This window comes from Hermetia illucens, chromosome 1 (assembly GCF_905115235.1).
Source record: "Hermetia illucens chromosome 1, iHerIll2.2.curated.20191125, whole genome shotgun sequence".
Classification (NCBI taxonomy): Eukaryota; Metazoa; Arthropoda; class Insecta; order Diptera; family Stratiomyidae; genus Hermetia; species Hermetia illucens.
The window spans coordinates 59,115,163-59,136,450 of NC_051849.1; the positions used below are offsets into that span (position 1 = coordinate 59,115,163).

At 41.3% G+C, this 21,288-nt stretch overlaps 1 protein-coding gene across 7 annotated transcripts in view; it reads left to right on the plus strand.

Annotated features, from left to right (window-relative positions):
- The window catches only part of LOC119652275 (high affinity cAMP-specific and IBMX-insensitive 3',5'-cyclic phosphodiesterase 8), a 485,640-nt gene that overhangs the window by 416,616 nt on the left and 47,736 nt on the right, over window positions 1-21,288 (plus strand). For 3 of the 7 annotated variants that reach the window (XM_038056269.1, XM_038056284.1, XM_038056292.1), the window contains exon 1: window positions 4,708-6,251. The exons of 3 other annotated variants lie outside the window; for them this stretch is intronic. In XM_038056269.1, coding sequence (XP_037912197.1) covers window positions 5,211-6,251 — 1,041 coding nt within the window. In that variant the 5' untranslated portion in view covers window positions 4,708-5,210. Of the gene's footprint in view, window positions 1-4,707; window positions 6,252-21,288 lie in introns of those variants that run through there. One more of the 7 variants, XM_038056277.1, reaches the window with a different exon arrangement.

The following is a 21,288-nucleotide window of genomic DNA, read 5'->3' on the forward strand; positions in this document are numbered from 1 at the left end:
AACGTCTCACCATAGGGTCAAAGCTCTTACTGTACAAGACTATGATCTTGCCAGTCCTCATGTATTCCTCGGAAACGTGGGTTCTTAGCAAGAAAAATTGCGAACTCTTGGCCGCGTTCGCGTTCGAGAGAAGAATCCTCCAAAGAATTTTTGGCCCCCTACATGAGGATGGACGATTCCGTAGCCTACACAATGACGAAATCTATGAGCGATACCATGACCGTCCGGTTGTGGATAAAATCCGGCTCAATAGTTTAGGGTGGGCGGGTGACTTAATCCGTATGGATGAGGATGATCCCACCCGGAAAGTCTATAAGGGCAATATCTATGGTAGAGAAAGAAGACGAGGCAGACCCTGCCTAAGATGGAGCGATGGCGTAGGCCAGGACTCTAGACAGCTTTTAGGGATATCGAATTGGTGGACCTCGGCTGATCAGATTGATGATGAGGATGATCAAAAGTAAAATCAGTTTCGGAAAGTATGAATCAATTTTTTTTTTTGCATTGATCATATTCTGTGAAAAAAGAGTGACACCACCCTTTCACATGTATGCATGATGATTGGACGTTGGATGTAGAGAAAATCGCAGATCACATATTCCCACCAAATTTCATATCAATAGCTTCTGCTGTTTCGGAGTAAATGCCGTATCACAGACAGACAGACCAACATTGAATCGATTCTAGCATTAAATAACTGCGGGGATGGCAAAATTATGAGCAACCTAGCTAAAAGAAAGCCGGAATATATTCATCAGGGGCTACCAAGCAAGGTAGCTTAGATCCGCACTGCTGCTCTTTAGCCCAATTTTCTCCCATGAAATCTACAATAGATGGATACTATGGCCCAATCAAGTGCAAATGATATTGTTGCGAAAGTCAGAATCAGCAGTAAGTGAAGTACGACTTCCGATCAAGGAGTCGAAAACTAAATTTTGTTTGAGCGAATATGATCTCGAGCAAGTAGGTGCTTTACTAGCTAGGGACGACCATATCAGTTTTGATCATAGAAATACGTTTCCTTCACGAATTGAGACATATATGATTCCGGAATCATAAAAGGAAGGGAGCCAAAGGCACACAAAGGCCTCCATCGTCACGTCAGCTCGGAGTCATTTTCTTCGTAGTACTTAAGAAACCCACAAAAATAGAAATCACAGGCGATAAATTGGAACTATTGGGAGGACGATCAAGTCGAACCCATCTAATTTCCACTAATTTTGTGTAAGTTAAACTTGCAGTATCAGCCCGAGCATTGGCGTAGAAAGGAAGAGCGTCTCAAATGGTTGAATGAAAGTCAAGCTTCATTTCATTCTAAACTGTATTATATTTTCTGTAAAATTCATACAAGAAGTCAATGTACAAAACACCACCCCAGTCAAAAAATATTCCAAACCCTTTGCCGCCTGACAGTCGACTCACCCAATCATTATTTTTCGCTTAGAACTGACGGCCGATAGTGAGAGAGTAGAGTGCCAACCTTTCAATCTCGTCGGTCATCATGGATGTGTTTATCTTTGTGCTTGTCTCACTGCTGCGAGAGGATATAGCATTAACTATGATGATAGTGAAATTGAAGTAGATTCTCACTGAAAATGGAAGAAATGGCAATAACAACAAAGAGATGTATGGATGAACTATACTCCACAAGCGAACAGGGAATATTTAGAAAATAAAATCCAACTAACTTTATAGCAGGCTTTCTGGAAGAATGTACCACCATCGACGAGAGGTTGGAAACTACTGAAAGCCATAAACCTCTTGTCCTATGTCCGAGCACGGTGTTATCAAAGTCCATCTTAGTATTCACAACTAGACTGACTGAATTTGTTTGCACATACATAGGAAGCCTCCTTCTCCTCTGTTTCGGAAGTTTCCGTTGGTATCTAACACTGTACTATTGAAATGTTCCTCATTCTGAACTGGAATCCCGTACTCGATATTCTGTCCAATATAGCTTCCTCGGACATAAAGGTATTTTAGGACTTAAGAGGCAGTAACCGCTAATCGGAAACAGAATACACGCATACTTTGCGGAATTCAATTCAATCACAGTGCCACTAGAGGGAAAGGAGTGTTTCCCAAAATCCCACCATCTCATTTTGTTCAACCGTCGAATATGCGGCCTATCCGATAAGAATTTGCACTAAAGTTGGAGCAAGTGAACATTCTGAAGACCTCAGTATTTTTATTGAGAAACATTCGCATATTCCAGAATCTATTTATAACCCCTTGACGAAAAGGAAATGCCGTAATCGAAGAATAAGTTCGCCTCCGATTCATCGTGGTTTTTCCCGAAGCATAAAGAAGGAGGAGGGGGTGTGTAGCTCACCAATTTCATCTCTTTATTCGCCATCTACGACAACAGAAAATATGTATTTTGCTTGAATTCTTAACCCCAACTAGCAAAGAAGCCACTACCTTAGCGGGGCATCAACTTTCCGGCCGAACAGTAAATCTTATTAGCCCGGCTGAGATTTTCCACAGCTTAGGCGTTACTCGGCTCTTCGGATCGTAGTGACTACGCCCATATGGTTGCAAGTCTTCCAATGATCCAGCAAAAGACGTTAACCGTCGGCTCCTCACTTATGATGGCAAGCAACAACTTCATAGGTAGAAGAGCACTTCTCTACGGTTGTCAACCGTACAGAGCTTGACGAGTTCGTGGATAAAGTGGCTAGTCATCGTAACATACAGATACGGACTACTCCTCCAGATAGAAGTGATATCATCTCTACTAGCGGTACAAAACAGTTGGAATGGACGACTTCGCCGTGGAATTGCTCCGTCCAACCCCTGGGATTTCTGTGGAGCTGCTATTCGTAAATCCTGGGAATCTGATATCTTCGCCATATTCCAAAAAAATGCTTCCGTCTTGAATACCATAATTGGAGGGATATTTGCAAACTCCCTGCCGACGCAAAGATGTTTTTGCATCAGAGATCATCTCGAAAGCTTGATCGGTAGTGGTAGGCCGATTTCACACACTGACCACATCAATGCCTTGTAAATCATCGCTTCATCGATGTTGAGAAAGCTTTCAACAACGCCAACAGAAAGTGTACCTAGAGCGCTCTACGCAGGAGGGGCAGTACGGCATTAGAAATTAAGTAATAGCTATTATCGGAGCGGCATATAATGGTACACCAAATCATATGCTACATCGAGGTAATATCTCAGAGGAATGTTGTTTGTGTATCTTGGAAACGTTGTTTTTGCGGATAGTGGTTCCGAACTCAATGGTACTCGACGCATTAATGACGCTAGATTTTCAACAATAGCATCACATTAAGATTGTGGTCTCTTTGATGCTATATGGATGCGGCGCAAGAAAAATGACAGCAGCTGTTACTTGAAAACTCATTCCCTTCTTTAACGCCTATCTACACCATATCACAGGAGTACTTTACTCCTGTCCGCCATAGCCTCGAACGGAGAACTACGCCAGCATTCAACCCAGGTATCGCTAGATTTATTGGAAAGAGGAAGTGGCAATAGATAGGTTACACTCTAAGATAGTGTGATAACTCCATGCCTTGCAATGAAACGCACTATCCTCAAGATGGTCGGCCAGTGGGTTCTCTTAGAACTACGTGGCGTAGAAGAGTCTAAGCTTCTCGGAAAATCGTAGGGTTAGCTAAAGCATATTGCCAGAAACTGACTTGATATAATGACGTCACTTTCATCATCTACTTTGTTGAAATTCTTGCGATTGTGTAGAGCTATTGTAGGAAGATCAAACCTTCAAACGAGTGCTTCAAGGCTGAACTCAAGAAAACTGACTAAAGGTAAGCCGAGGGGAAAGATGGGGGAACTCAATTAACATCTCCAAAGTTTTCGATTTCCAAGATGTGGTCATAATTATACCGTGATAAGTGGAGGAATGAAGCTCAGTAGGTGCTGTACATGAAAAATTGGCAGAAAAACGGACGTTCTTGTAGCCTGTTGCGCTTAGGCATTAATTCTTTCTTCAGTCATCCTAGTCTAGTAGTTCAGTGGTGCATTTATGATGCAACAAGGAAAATGAGCTATGAAGTTGATTTGATATATGTATAGCTGAATATCTCTACCCACCCACTACATACACCCAACACTCTGATTAGAACTTGCGAAAGATATACCCCCCTCAGTTACTTTTCCTTCTTTATATCCTCCCTGCTATGCACTGAAAATTTCGAGTGTCTGGGAACTGCAGCATCTGATTACATATAATCTTTAGACCTGAGTAATTACCAAATAAGATAGCACCGCTATTAATCAGTGAGATAAAAGCGTAGACATTTTATCAAATTTATATCTTCATAGCACTTTTCAGTAAATCCCCTCATTGTTGAGAAGCGGTACATATTGACTCAGTTGGAGCAAACTACGAGTACCCATAAAGTAAAATCTTTGTGACGAAACTACCCCTCAGTCAAAATTGCGCTCGCTAACAACAATCTGACAAGCACTGTCCCAAATATCTTGTTGTCCGTTCCCTCTAGTTGAAATCATTACACCACAGGACAACCAATTTCTTTCACCTCCTACTGTTCGTTATTAGCACTTCTCACTCCTCCCGCCACACGGTTCAGTGAGAAGTAGGTAGTGGCATCTAATCAATTTTTATTGAGTGGAAGTCTTTAGATAGCAAACACTTTTCTTATCATTGCTTCACTTTTTTTAAATTGTATTAAAAAGACCGGGGACATATATTTTATATGAAACTTCAGTTTTCGTGTCTGACCGTGGACTGAGTGCCGTCGTGAAAAGGTAGCGAACAGCTTTATTCGGTGTCTAATTCCAGAGCCAAAAACTGCGTAAAAGGGGTTGGTTAGCCCAACGGCCCAGAGACTGATTTCCCCATAAATCGCCTCCGCAAGATATTTTCAAGCATGAGAATCGATTATCTATAAAAATTAGGAAAGATACCCAAGTCTTGGTTTCAAATGGCACCCAAATTTATGCTGTTGTCGGAGCGAATATAATCCGAGTCCTTTCCAGTTACAACCGATTAATGTCCAGAGGGGAGTGAAAGCGAAATTGGTGTCCTAGCCGATATCGTGCGAGATTGAATAGATAAAGTGGTCCATGGAGTTGGTCTAATATTAGTCGAGTTTCGAAGTGCCGGTAGAGATTAATTAACAGTGCATTAGTGGAAAGGAATTTCGATCAAGTCAACAAGTGCCGGTACAGTCTATCTATGTGCGCTCGTTTGGGTGCGTCGTAAAATGGAGGACGATCGCGACGAGTCGGCGTCAATTGGTTGCATGGGAAAATTTGCAATGTTCTTTCGTCACACCTCAAAGGTGTCCATAAATAATACATCCACAGTTGATGCCTCATCGCCGAGCACTAAAAAGCGCGGCTACAAGAGGAATCGTGGCACGAATAATATAATAACTGATAGGAAGAATTCAATCTCGAAAAATAATAGTAAAAGTGAATCGTCCCTGATCGACCTAAAAAAACAGCTCGAAGCGCGAATGATAGAGGGAAGTGCGACCGAGGCTACGGGCCCTCATACGAAAGCGGATATTCTCGATAACATTGTTTTCTCACAATCGACAAACAGACGCAACGACAGCGCTGATAGCGACGATACAAAGCTCTTATCAGGCGTGACAGCAACAGGTGATACAGGCGATAAGGCAAGTAGAAGTGATAAAGCAATCAATAATGCCACAAGAGGGACGACTATCATCCCACCCACACCCTATGGAAATATTCCGATAATTTATAATGTCTGCAATACCAAAACTGTGGGAGGTGAAAAGGAGAAAAATATTGAAATTCGTGACGATGACTATGATAGCAGCGAGGAGGTCTTGCTCAGGAAGCGCGTCTCAATTTCGAGATCTGATAAGGACTTTGCGGACGAAATGAACGATTCAGTCCCGCCCCTGCGTAGACCTCGACAAATGCGAACATATGGAAGTGCAAGCGGTACACCTATCCCCATTCGGCCTGATATCGCCGAATTGATTCGAACCTTAGATCCGGACGCTCTGCGAATCAACCAACTGATATCGGATGATAAAGCAAACACTGGAGGTGGTGTGGAAGGTTGGGATACACAGACGGTAGGAATATCGGTACAGGGGTTGGATATTCATTGTAACAATAAATCAAGTGACGGTGTCAACCCCATCACAAAATCAAGGCCAGCAGGGACCAGCTTATTTGAAAGGCGGGTGCCGACTGGTGAAAGGCTCAGCTTGTATATAGGCGGGAAAACAGACCTCGGGAACGGACATCGAAAAAAGAAAGAGGTAAGTCGCCTGATATCAATTCGACCCGCTCACAGTGCGGTCATCACTGTAAGCATCGCAAGAACTCCCAATCCATACAACTCAGAAACAACAACTAACAGCGATGTGTCCTTGTCCATAGCATCCTACATGGAGGACGATATTAAATTAAGCAATATTCTGCTCAAAGGGGATATTTATGTTTACTTTCAATGTATACATTTCATTCACTTAACCAAGCTTCACACACAACTCACTAAATACAACCTTTGCCTTTCTCAACGTGAAACGTATGACTTTCAAGCGTTTCCCCATATCGGCAGACAGGCAATATGTTTGTGCGTTTTGTCCTGATTTTAATCAACTTAGTGTCAATTCCTGGTTTTATCGAGTGTAACGAAACTTTTAAACAATTTACCGATAATTGTTGATTGAAAGTGGCTGATAGTTGAAAATTGCCTGAACCTGCTGAGTGATTCAGTCCATCAAGTCCGTATTGAATCAAGCTAATTAAATTGGGAGAACATTTGAATAGAATGATGACCGTTTGGGATGTTGTCAGTCTATGTTAAATGGCTTTATTTATTTTCTGTCAAAAGTAATTTCCTATAACCGCCTCCCCCTCCCGTTCGCAAACACATGAGAAAACATCTCAATAAAGTGAATGAAATCAATTTTAGATTTTCTTCATGAAGCAGTTTGTGAAAAGGGTTACTGTTGCCAGCAAACGTCATAGCAAATTATCCGGATCAGTAGAATTGATATCCTCATCATTTATCCCTCACGGCAATGATGTTCTGTTTCCGGCCCGTCTTAATCAGGTTCGGAAGAATACGATAGACTCTCAAATCAGCACCTAGCGTATGTTATAACGCCATCGCTCTTCTGGTCGAGCTTTTGGTCTCCTTTCGTCGACTTCGTTATTCAGCCTCATTTTGGCTAATGAGATTTCGACAGCGCAAATTATGACTTTTCTGTTGAAGACAATTTCCCCATATCCACCACAAAAGTCCTCATTCCGGATGTGGTAATATCGCGTTACCCTGCTGATTCAAGGCAACATCTTCATTTCGAATCTCGCAAAGTGACGTTCACTGCCAATGGTAGTAGACCAACACTCAGAACCATAGATGGCAACAGGGCCAAGAGCCCGGCAATAGATTATGGATTTGGGAACGTCACGTCATCCAAACTGCGTCCTACCTCACAAAATCTTAAAATAATATGCCTAATTTCGCTTGATGGAAGTCTAGCCTGGTTGTGATTGTGATTAACAATGTATAAATGGTTTTGCACTCGCATTATTCACCTAATGTATATAGCTCCCATGACTCTTTCTCCTCTTTCCCGATCGTCATGACCTCGAAATCATTCCGAATTCCAAAGGAGAGTTTCTTTTCTATTCTTTGCTAACTCTTCGATTACATTATTGCTCTCTATCCCAACATGGGCCCGAAGCCAGGTTATTCAAAATGGTCCGCCTAAAATATTCTGCTATGCCCACCCATTTTTTAAAGTATTTTTTCCTCGGACCAAACACTTCTGCATCTGGTTCCTCTGCCATAAAGACCTATCAGAACACCAAAATATTGATTGCTGGTTTAACCAGTAGGTCTTTTCCGGACTTTTAGTCTATTGCATAGTTCATTCGTGTCTCAAATTTTTTGTCGAAATTTAGGATATTGCCTGGTCTGTCCATCGTTTTGCGGGTTATATAGCTCCCCTACTTACTGATATTCAGAGACATTCTAAAGGTTATCTTGTTCACACAGTTGCACTTGGAGATGAAGAGGAGCCGATTCTTGCTAGTCAAATAAAAAATTGAGATAGAATAAGCTAATACCTTTGAAGCTTTTCTGATTTCTGTTAATTTTTATCTATTATTCTTATATTATTTAATTTTTCTCCCTCATTCTGCAACATAGTCCCCATCCACAATATTCGCTCACTCAAAAATATTCGTTCACTTGACATTGCATGAAGAAGAAAGGATCATTTAGCGGAAACGAGTGCGACGGAAAACTGAAACTGCCTTCGTGCCCACTATACGAAATACTCTCATTCAACAATATACTCTAATACAGGAGCATATCCCATGACAACGATGGGAAACTGAGTTTTCATAAGACTGATTTTACCCAAGCACGGACGGTATGTTATGGAGGCTCATTTACAGAAAAGTGTCAGAAACCGCATCTGGGTATGCATCGCCCAATATTCCGGCCATTTCATTTGTGAAAGCCCATATTATGTACAGATTAAATCTTTTAGTGGAGATATTGCTGAAAAATGACCTCACGTAATGGCTCAGAAGTTACCATTCCACCATACCATATGGCTCATGGAAGGTCCACTTGACGCATGATAGTCTCTAGTTGAAAACACTAATGAATGGAATTGAAAGCACCATAAAGCTGTATAAGAGGACAACTAAGTATAGTTCAAAACTTTTCTTAAAGAACAACTTTAGAATCGATTATGAGTATTTTGGATCTATAGGAACAGACCCCTAATCGACCACTAGAATCTACAGAATCATTGGATGATCAAAAATATGATAAAATGCCTGCAACTTCGACCATGGGGGAAAGACTAATGAGAACTCTGACAATGGAGCTAATATTCGCTCAGATGAAATCTTTCTTCTTCAGTCAAACTCCCAGCAAAGTCAGCATATGTCGCGTTAGCCCATGTCTAGTCCTTTCTCTCATGGGCCTTTTCCGAAATTGGAGGCAGAAGTTGCCCTAGAAACAAAAATCGACCACAACCACGGACAGAAGCTCATGTCCATGCAGGGAAACCTTTCCACTTCCTTGGTTCTCTCTGTGGATTCCAGCCCAGTCAATTCAGCTATTGAGACAATGTGAATCCACCCATTGGTTTTCAAGGGTTTTAAACCACCCTGCCCCTTCCGCCTATAGTCAGGTTCATTGATCATTCCGGTTCATCAATCAAAACATTATTCTTAAAAAAGCATCATTTTCCATCATTTTGGATATACACTTCGAAATATCATCATACACAGTGAACACTCCATTTTAGATTTGTTCTCTAGAGCTGTCTGTCTAATGTGTGAGGCAGACACAGGCATTTGTCTAATACAGAAATCGACATTGTCATTTAGTTGCCGCATACATTTGGCTGAAGCAAGCACAGACATTTGTCTGCCTGATTGCTGTCTGATGTGCGGGATAGACACAGACATTTGCCTAGCACAAGCACAGATATTTATCTGGCACAGAGCTTTGTCTAAAACAGATATTTATCCATTACAGACATTTGTCTGCACAGGCGTTTGTCTGTCTGACGTCCGAAACAGGCGCAGACATTTGTGTATCTGCTGCCAGGAGGCAGGCGGAGACATTTGCCTAAGCCAGATATAAATTAATAATAATAACAACCGGTCGTGTCGTTCCCAGTGGACGTTAGCCAATCTGTCGTATCATGTCGTGCCGTTCCCAGAGGTAATTTGTCATGTGCGCTCCTTTAAATGTGGTATTTACTTATCTTTTTTGCAATAGAGTCCTGGATATTTGACTATTTGAACTAAATGGGTTGCGAATCACCTAACATTCTAAACAACCACGATTTCCCTGGAATTCATCATCAGTCCTCTTGGCACCACCAACACTTGCAGAATTACATTCATGCGATCACATACTGTGTTTTAAAGTTACAAAAATTGAATTAAGCGCTAATATTTGCACAAACACCTCCGCCATAGCGAGACTGGGAAGACCATTTATTGTACTACCAAAATGCCTCAACCTGGTCAAACGACACTTCATCATCATCATCATCATCAACGGCGCAACAACCGGTATCCGGTCTAGGCCTGCCTTAATAAGGAACTCCAGACATCCCGGTTTTGCGCCGAGGTCCACCAATTCGATATCCCTAAAAGCTGTCTGGCGTCCTGGCCCACGCCATCGCTCCATCTTAGGCAGGGTCTGCCTCGTCTTCTTTTCCTACCATAGATATTGCCTTTATAGACTTTCCGGGTGGGATCATCTTCATCCATACGGATTAAGTGACCCGCCCACCGTAACCTATTGAGCCGGATTTTATCCACAACCGGACGGTCATGGTATCGCTCATAGATTTCGTCATTGTGTAGGCTACGGAATCGTCCATCCTCATGTAGGGGGCCAAAAATTCTTCGGAGGATTCTTCTCTCGAACGCGGCCAAACAATTTTTCTTGCTAAGAACCCAAGTTTCCGAGGAATACATGAGGACTGGCAAGATCATAGTCTTGTACAGTAAGAGCTTTGACCCTATGGTGAGACGTTTCGAGCGGAACAGTCTTTGTAAGCTTTGTAAGCTGCGAGTTACGAGTTTAGGATACGACCCGCGGAATGCACTTTAAACTGCTGTTTCCTAACCACTTTTAGTGTATCTCCTCCCTCTCGTTTTAATTTCAGTATAGTCTCAATCGGGTTTACCTTTCTTCAGAAGAATATCGACATCTTTTCTTCTCCTCCTAAGAGTTTTCTGAGCCTCTTTGTAACGAATCTAGTCCTGAGTTGACTTATTCCTCAAAGCTCGATTGAGAGTATCCTTAGTTTTCACCCTCGCTTTGCCAAATCGAAAACACAGAGGGCACCTTTTCTCGAACCTTGCTCTCATGTTAATAGTGATCATCTAAATTTCATCCTGAAGGACTCTAAGGACGCTGCTCCTGTCACCGATATTATTTCTTTTTGTTATCGGTGACACTCTTCCAGCTGCCTTGTTCGGAGGACGTGGGTGAATTTAATTTTTCCTCAAACACCTCCACTATGCTGATGACACCTGTTTGCTCCCTAACCTTGGCCAAACGGCTCTGGATTTGAACCACCAACAAAATCAAGGTTCTCATTCTAACGAGTCGTCGCGCTCTCCTCATCTGTGGGAGACTTGGCACAGGACGGTAGAGAAGGAGTGCGAACATCTCGAGAAGTCGTGGGGGTGCTGAAGGGCCTTTCAGGCAATCGCACATTGGTGTGGTTGACACACTATACCTCTCCAAAGGGTGAATGACAACCATATATGTACTAATAACTTTACGAGAAACGCTAGTTGTTCCTTTATGCGTGCGCCACGAGTAACGCGCCATATTCAGCTCCACCTTTGGTTAAAGCCTTGATAATGTAATACCTTGTACATACCTACAAAAAGCATAAATAATATTGTTGATATTCTTGTGATAATGTGTTTATTATTTGCAATCGACTACGTATACTCCTATCTCACACATGTTCTCTCAATGCGAAATACTATGTAGAAACCTGTTCACTACGCAATATTGACAAGAAGTAGAAAGAATTAGACGTGTACCACTGTGGTCGCACAGCGAACACGTGAACCACCCACTGCACGACTCCTGCTTCTCGCCGTAACCTCCGCGGAATGCAGTTCCTCGAGAAGATTCCCCTGTTTTCACTTGATTCCTTAACATAGATTTTTTTTCTTTTTTCTCATGGGTGGAGGTAGAAATCTTGAAAAGACGCAGCTTTTCCTAAATCGCAGTAACTCTTGCGTTTATCCACTCCAATTTGTTGCGTACCTCAGCATCTATTCCATGAAATTAAGGGATCCGATAACTAAATTGAGGGCGTCGTTTAACCTCCCTCGTTCATTCCCTACATAACTTCGAACTTTTTCCAGCGCCATTCCCTTCGGGTGGTAAAGTCCTTCTAAAGCCGCTAGGCATGTCTCTTCCTCTGCAGTGTACCACCCAGCTTTCCTGGTTTTTCCGCTTTTGTTGCTCACTGGACTGCCGCCTCCCCCGTTTCTGATGTCGAGAAAAGTGACCTGGTGGTATCCCTCTCGCCAACGAGGTACTGAGGTAAGTCTGATAGACAATTTAGCCTAGCCCTCTCCCTCGGAAGGTGGACATGCATCCAACATTGGCTAGTAAGATGTCCAGCTCCGCGAAGGTAGCAAGCTGAATTTTACCCTGGTGTTCGTCACTCGACTTTCCCAGTCTAAGGCCCACGCATTAAAATCGCCGGCAATGATTTTGGGGCTATGGTCTCTAGCGTCCAACACCAAGCCATCAAGCATCTCCTCATATTGCGCTGATGTTGCACTAGGAGGAGCATAACACCTGTAGATATGAACGTCATTGACTTTTGGCCTTACAAAGCCGGCTCCTGGAAATGCGATTGTTTCTTGAATGGCTTACCGTCCACATGACGATATTACCGCGTGTCGCGATAAATCTTTCTCCCACGTAGCACTAAAATAATTTCGGTAAGGTTCACATATCACCGCCAGGTTGACATTCGACTCTCGAATGATTTGCGTTTATTTGTATTAATCTCATGTAGCCCTACGATTCCGCTCCTTCCTATATGCCGGGCATCTGCCACCACCTGCAACGTGCCGGTCGTCCCCTTCCTTTTTTCGGTTTGCACAACATACATCGTGGATCTCCCTTGCAGTCTTTGATAATGTGGCCCTCTTCTCCACACTTCCTGTACCTTCTCATCCTATCATGCTCACTAGTACAGCAAAGTGACCGAAATCGAGTCATCTGAAGCATCTCTCGAGAGATACTTACTCCCTAAGTTGGCACACGACACAACCTATTCTCGCCTTGCCCGCAATAATCTGTTTAATCCCTGATTCCACCGTTAAGTTAATAATAGGGGTCTGTGTACCTCCATACGCCTTCTTCATCCTTTTGATCGCACTTTCTTCTATTCCGTTAAGGTTGAATTGTTCCCTTAGCGCAGCACAGATATCCTCTCGTGATGCGACCTCGTCTAGGTCTTTGCACTCGATTACTATCTGCATTGGCTTTCCAAAGGATATCGGCGTAGAATTTTGGACTTAATGATTATTTCCGGACGAATCGTTTTTTTCTCCTTCTGCCGCTTTTTGCCGCCCACCTTTGTCCATTGTTTGGGTTTACAAGCTATAGGTTCTTCCCCTTTTAATAAAGTTGGGGGCGTAATCGAAGAACTACCTGGAACTTTCGCTGACTCAGCTTTCTTCGACGAAGAGGCTTCTTTCTTCTTGGCCGCTTGTTGGACACCAAGGGATTCACTTATCCTATCGCTACTCCGTTTGCCCGCGTTCCCACCTACCTTACGTTGAGGAGGTGACACCTGCGTGTCCCGCGTTACTTTGCCATATGACGCTTTTCTTCTCCACCACCCTAATATAGAAAAAATTAATATCACGTATCAGAGCCCGGATATTTTGGTGAACATTCCTAGGAGCAATGTTGTCCTCAGTGGTGACCTCCCAAGTTTTGAGCTTTTGCGAAAAGGATCCGGTGTAGATCTCATTTCCACACCACTAAGATCTCTTAGATGTGGAAGTAGCCAAGTTCCCACTAATGAGGTACTGCGTTCGCTGGATATCGACGGCGGGTACCCGCTTGCCCACTCTCAAAAACTTGGTTTCCGAAGCCTTGCAAGTAAAAAAACTAGCTTTCTCGTGCACCATATTTGGTTTGATTCAAGATAGTGTAAAGTACCTTTTTCTACAAGTATCTCCGTGAGTAAGGTGGCAAAAATGTACGTTTCCTTTCCTTTCCTTTCGTTGGGGGAAAAAGATAGAGAGTGCGATTTTTCGAAAGCGGGAAACCCTCATCTCAGAACAACATAGGCAAAATACTGAAACAGACGAAAGAAAAATGGCATGCATAACCACACCACCTTCTTTCCTCACACGGAAGTCAAGGGAAAAATTACTGTAACCAAGAGAGATTAGCTTCTTATGAGAATTTTGTATCTCTAGTCTGAGAAGTTAAGGAGTTAACCCCACTTACAACTTTGAAAAATAATTGATTTTTATTTGAATTGCATTTTTGCATTTCTTTTTTTTTCAATAAAAAAATTAAATTATTACAGATAATATAATGAACGTTCAAAAAACTTTCGAAGTTTTCTTAAAGAAAAAATTCGTAAAAAAGACCAATTTTTTGCGCAACAAGTGGAGTTAACCTTTAATCCTTTTTGGTTTACATTTACGTATCATACATGTACGCAAATGGTTACAATGACTCATTAGCCCATTCAAACAAAGGCACTCCTAGGACTTTTTTAAATTCAGCTACTTGAAAGATTTCTGAACATTATGGGCACGTATCAAAGTGAGAGCTTTTATTTTCCTGGCAATAAAACATTTATGTCCATTTTGATTACAACCTTATTAGCCTCAACAGAGCAATAAACGTCAAATTGCATTAATGATAATATCTCTCTTAATTCTAATGAATAAAACATGACTCAATTTTATAAAATCATGTTTTTTGTAGTATCCATTACAAGAAATGTGCGGAATTTGTTTCAGTACCGTAGAAAGCATTATTTCAATTAAGACCACCCGATCAAATTACATTTAATAATGACCCCTTAATTTACCGTGTACAAGAGTATCTGTCAGATATTTGATAAATATCATTAATTTTGAGACAGAATTGTAAATGGGAAATTAATGTAGTTTTCATGTAATGAGTTTTGTGAAAATCGATTGTCCAATTCGAAAGACTGGACTGAAAACATTTATCAAGTCTTCGGTTTTACAACGGGTAATATCTCTATTTCAAGCTCAATTTTTACATAATTAAGTAGTTGTTTTGCTTCGAAAAGACCGTTGTTGTTCGACATGAGAGCAGAAATAAGACCCTAATTACATAAACACAGTTTTTCATAAGAAACTCCTAGTTGGCATTATGTATGATATTATCCTAAGAAAAAAAGCAGGTCATGCATGAGATAAATTTGGCTTTTATGCTAACCTCCTTTATATCTGTAGACTAGAAATAGGATCACTTTAATTAGATAATTCGATATTATTGGAAACCTGAATTCGTATCCTGCTCTGAAAATGACCTGTAATTGATATTTATTAGCTACCCGTCGTGCATGGATGAATTTCCTCCCACACCCAATTCATTTTCAAAGAAGACAAGATGACACTGGGATCTAGCCACCGCAGATTCTTTCCTTTTCGACAACTACGTAGACGTAAATCATTCTCAAATATGCTGAATTCCACTTCAAAGAAGCTAAAACGAAAAGTACACATATTCAAAGAAGGACATCTAATCCTACATTCTCAGCGAGCCAAAGTCGATTTTACAAGGCAACCTAACATTACATTGGATATCCCCGAGGGTGTAATGTAAAGGTCGGCAAAAGACCCACTGCTTTCACTCACATAATACATTTTCTCAAATTTCAATTTGATATACCCAAATATGTTGAGCAACCTGTCTTCATGCGTTTAACATTTACTTACATTCCTTTGTTGAAATCTATAAATCTGGTCCCTAACGTAAATTATTGGACATAATGGTCCTCACAACTCCTGACTCTCTTGTTTTCTGTTCATTTGCTTAAGTAAAATGACTCCCTTAAGATGTGAATTCCAGGATATGTACAATATTTTATGGGTATCCATAAAAGCCTCAGTCTTATTACTATATTTGATATCAATAGATTTATATACAAATATAGATGTGTTAAATATCATTGGGTAGAAATGAAAGATACGACTTTGATATCTATAATTCCCTGAACTATAATTTTAAAAATCTTATCTTGGTAGTTTCATTTTCTCTTGATTGTCATTTGTATTCCTCCTGTTGACTCCTTTTGTGGAGTATATAACTGCGCTACAGTTTCATTATCATCATAGTTAATACTGTACAGATGATAAGCCTACAATAGCTGGACAGCACGAATACGAACATAACTATGCAAGACGACCGGGATTCGATCCCAAGGCAACGAGATCGAGATTCTGACACGCAACTATCTCGATCATCACCAAAATCTAAATTTCCCCCAATATAATCCCTAAAATGTCATTTTGAACCCGATTTCCCAGTTATGTACTTTCGTGTATATATGGTTACCACCCATTCCTTAGTCGGGAATAGCGCTCAGGCAGGGCACTGCACAACGTTGCCGACAATGGAATTGACGCACCTCCTAATGTGTCACTTATCCATTGCCACTACCGCCTTCGAATCACATCGAGTACGGGTGACAGGCCTGTGTGCAGACCAGGTTCTTCGTTTTAAGTAGAATCAGGACAACATACCCCTAAAATAAGGCGCAGACAGGTGCCCATGAAGGCTTAGAGCTTTCGAGTGACAGTGGATGCCCTTTTCTATGTATTACTCCCATAAAGCATCACAAAAAGAACGTTAGCACAGAACAGTTTCAACTTGATCTTAGTATTGAGATAATTGCGTTTTCAGATTTTAGGCAAGGCAGCGAAGGCGGATCTAGCATTGTTAATGCATCACCACGCTTCGTGGATATACAAATTTATCAACGCCGTAGGTGCTCTTTTGTTGGTGTTTATCTTCAGTTTAACTCTACTTACTTCTCTTTCCTGATGCAGAGCCGTTTGACCAAGATGTAGCGTATTCGGCATGTTTGAGGAAAGATGTTATGGTAAATTAAACTCCTCTACGTCCTCCAGACAAGGCAGCATGAGGAACGTCACCAATAACGGGGTGAAATAATATCGGTGACAAGATGACACTTTGAACCATAAATTCAGCTGAGATTTCAACGCCGTGCAGCACGTGACAATTTGCTTAATTTCTCCTGAATGCTCCTGCTGCGTAGAGTACGCCAAATTCATCCCTGTTCACGCTAGCGAAAGGCTTCTTGCAGGTGAATCGGAGATCTAAACTCCGCATACTGTTCCAAAATGATCCGTATAGTGTTAATGTGTTCAATTTAGGAGGATTTGGAGCGGAAACCAGCGCACTCTCTGCCGATGAAATTTTTGAGGTGTTTCTTGATGCGGTACAGGATTATTTTAGCTGTTATCTCTACGACAGCAGGGAGCACGCACCCCTTCAATTTTTACACTCGGGGAATTCCTTTTTTGGCATCTCAATGATCTTTTCCTTTTTCCACTCACTGGGCAACATTACGGATTCTCAGCATTGTCGTACGAATGAAAGTAGCAAATCTGCAGTAACTGCACCGACTTTACCCTGTTTGAGTGTATTGATGACCAAGATAACTTCTCTTCTATTTGAGGGATAAGTTCGTATCCGCATTTTATGATGACTAGCCATTTCACCCACAAAGAAAGGAACTTCACCGGATGTGATACGATTGGGAACCGTGGTGAAGTGTTCCTTCCATCTTTTCAATTGCTCGCCATCATCAATGAGGAGTCGACCGTTAACGTAACAGGACCATTGAAATTTCTGCGACCACATGCAAGTTTTTTCGTGATGCGACATACAATTCTGAAAAGAACAACAGATTCCACTCCATTGATCATCGCAATAACAAATTCCACTCTCTCATGGCGTGCGTTGAACTTCCCGAGACTTCGCACGATATAGGAGTTCGAGCCCGTTACGCTCGCTATCACTCATGGTGATCAATAGAGCGTTCAATCCCTTATGTTTCTCGATCCGCTTCCATGATTCGGCAGTCTTGTGATGCCGGTAAGGGACGTGGCGACGATTTGCATAGCATCAATTTTTAACGGCGATCCAATGCTCATCCATATTTAGCCGGATTATTCAGTGTATCTGTCGTCCGATCAGTAATATAGCCGTCCTACTGTCGAGCGACAGCTGGATGATATGAACGGTCGATGTTGAAATTGGAGGGTCATAACTCTCAAAACCTATGAGAAGTGACAGACGCAGCATGCGATCGAAGCGGAGGCATTGGGATCCCTTTCGAGATCAATGTCAACGAGCAGTGCAAGCTGCAGCAATTGACCAACCTTCCACCATAATCGTTACGGTCGCCCAAACCGTATGTCCCCATCACAGGCCCGAGCAAAATGTTGTCAGAGTCCACTTTGGCATTCAGATCACCCATCACGATCACAATGTTACCTTTAGGGAGCTTCTCAAGAACTGCGTATTATTGCTCGAAGAAAGTATCCTTCTTCACTAAATCGGAAATCTCCGTTGGTGCATAGCACTGTACAATGATGATGCTCTTTAACCTGGGCCGGGATCCTGCAGTCAGAATTCTATGAAATTCCGGCTCCCAGGTGAAGTGAGCACGTCTTACGGTAGTCGTCAGAAGAAACCCCCACTAGAATATCAACCTTATAACGTTGGAGTTTTCGCTTCAATTGGAGAAAGCAAGCATTCTGGGAATGATGCCGTTGTTAAAGAGCAAGCAATTTTTTTAAATGATTGAGCAAGCTAGTCTGAATGCAAGTTCCAATTTCAATTGCACCCACATTTTGTGTTTGAAAGCCATTTATTTCCTTTGAAGGGCAACTATATTTCGGAACGAGGCTTTCCATTTGAACAAGCGGGTGGGGTTGTACTCCTGTTGTAAACCTGTAACCCAAGATCCAACTTGTCTGACTACTTAAGCCGCATAGTGGCTAAAGGTGCGATAGCTGCTCGAAAGTCTGTCGCTATTTATTGCCACCGAATCTATACTCTACTATGGTGTTAAAGTGAATAGATCTTTTTGGGGACACGTGTGCTGTATAATGCAATCCAGATCACAAATCGTCATTACTTCGTGATGGCTGACCATTTAAATGATGGTTCATGTGGCCCGCATTGTGGTGTCAACATGGGAACCATCAGTTTTAACTCACTTCATCCGCCTATCCAAATTATCCGATACATCTATAAATTGCTAACTTAGTTCGGCACACATGAATGTAATTTATCTATACCAAAAATATTTATGCGGTACTAGACCCAAATAAACAATAATCTAAGCTCACAAGAGAGTTTTTTCCTCATCGATCAACTGCTGTCAGCCAGCTTCACAGAGTGATCATGTATAAAACTCGATTCACCGTTCTAATCAAGAACACATCACTACTAGTATCACAATCGTAGGTTGAGTCCACTTAATTCTTGAACCGTTCATCCAGTTGACCACAATGCCAGCAATGGCGAAACAAGAGAAAAGTACCAAGTGCAAACAGAATTTTATAGTAGGCTGAGGATAAATAGATTAAGGAAAAGGGCCTAAGCAACTGAAGAAAAATGATTAATAGATGGTTGATAGTTTTAAATATAAGTATTATAATGCAGATATTCATTTCATTAGTAATACCGATTAATCTGAAACTACAATTTTGAAATCGCTCCTATCTAAGGTCCAAATCACACCGATAGCACCTATAACAGCGAGGTGCGGTCACGGTTTTTGTTAGCCAGCAGAGTCTATTTCAGGTTATTTGTCACCATAGGGTCAAAGTTCCTACTGGGTAGGACGATTATCTTACGACGTTTATCTTGTATGTTTTATTCGTAACGATCTATCTTTAAAGTAAGTTGTTGTAAGCAAGCTGTTCTACAGATCTACCGGCTTAGATTTTCTAATCTCATATGAACAATAACTCGTCATACGACACTGTTGAATGTAGAACAATATTGAATAAGGTTGCTGAGTAATATTGGACGATACGATGACCTTGCCCTGGTGCGTCACGCTTTTCCTGGAAATCAAATTAATGGTCGGGATTATCTTGCAATTAAATGAGAGTGACAGAATCTTTGACGCCAGCAATTCTTCAAAAACTTTCGATAAGATAGGAAGTAAACTTATCAAGCGATATAAAGCTACTTATATTAGATCTGTTTCCGCTTTTGTGACCGTAATTATCTGCGACGTTTTCCACACATTCACCATGTAGCCAAATCATGGAGTTGAAGATCTTTGTCAGATGATCGATAACATAAAATGGGAGGTTTTCTTACAATTTGACCTATACTTGTCATAGCCATTTGCTTCTTGAAAGTTTTATGTAAAACAGATTCTTATTAAATTTGGTTTATGGTCTGCTTTTCCCTTTATTTTCATTTTTAAGGTTTAAACCTTATTAGAATCGATTCGATGTCTGTCTGTCCGTCTGTCTGTCTGTCTGTCTGTCACACCCGATTTATTCGGAAACGGCTGAACCGATTCTCACGAAAATTAGTAGGAGTATGTGATCTGCCGTTCCCTTTACATGCAGCAACTGACGCCATTTTGCGTTAAGTTTCAGGGGGGCTCCCCATACATGTAAAAGGAGGGTGCAAAATTTTTTTTCATAAAATGTGGCCATGTGGGGTATCAAATGGACGGTCTCAATTAGTACTTTTCGAAACTGGTTCAATATTTGATATTGGGTGAAACATAGGGGAGTGAGGGCTCAAAATATGACCCCCAAAAAGTGTAACAGGTCTCGTTCTCAGAACCTATCCAACCGAAAAATCTGAAAAAAATCCCAGTAGTGCATCTCTACGAAATCTAGGCCTCAAAATATATCCGGTTCCGATATCTGCACAAACAAAGTTAATAATAGTATATTTCCACATTTTAGAAATTTACCCGGCACCCCCCTTACGTTCATCCCAGAAGTACAAAATTTGGCATGCATATAATGAAGAACATAATGCACAATTTGGTGAAGTTTGAAGAAAATCCTACTATTATTAACAAAGTTATAGAGGGTAAAACTTTACAATTTTTTGTGAATTTCGTGCACTCTACGACCTGCATGACGTCATCATCACATATCAATTCGTCCATACCACACGAAGTAAGTTCGTATAAATTGGGTGGAAAAAAATTATTTTGTTTTAGTTCTTTAATCATTTGTATATAAATATCAATTATTCCAACGAGACATGTGTGTATGTAGGTATATAGTATATGCGTGCTAATAAACTTTGCGGGTAGAGCCTAATTCAGATAGATATAAGAAGTAAATCGGAAATATGGGTACGATCAATTTATATACGTGCCTATATGTGCACAGTATTCGAAAATAGGCAGTTTGTTTGTTTAGGGTGAGCGTAACATCTACGGCTGTAATATGTACGTATATCTCGTAGTTTTGTAGCTGTATAGGGGTAGAAAAATGTGCGTTGAAATTTCTTAGATAAGATGAACACAAAACCTTTATACCCGAAGCACGAGCTTCCGGTATTCCGACTTGTTTTTTTGTTTCTTTTGTTGGGCGAAAAGGTTCAAAATCTACATCTTCCTTTGGTGAAAAGTTTATTTTAGACTCTTACCCATAAAATCGGTGATACCTACCCCTACCCATAAAATCGTCATCGCCCTTCTCTTCCCTAAGGGACTACATTTGATAATTCTGAAG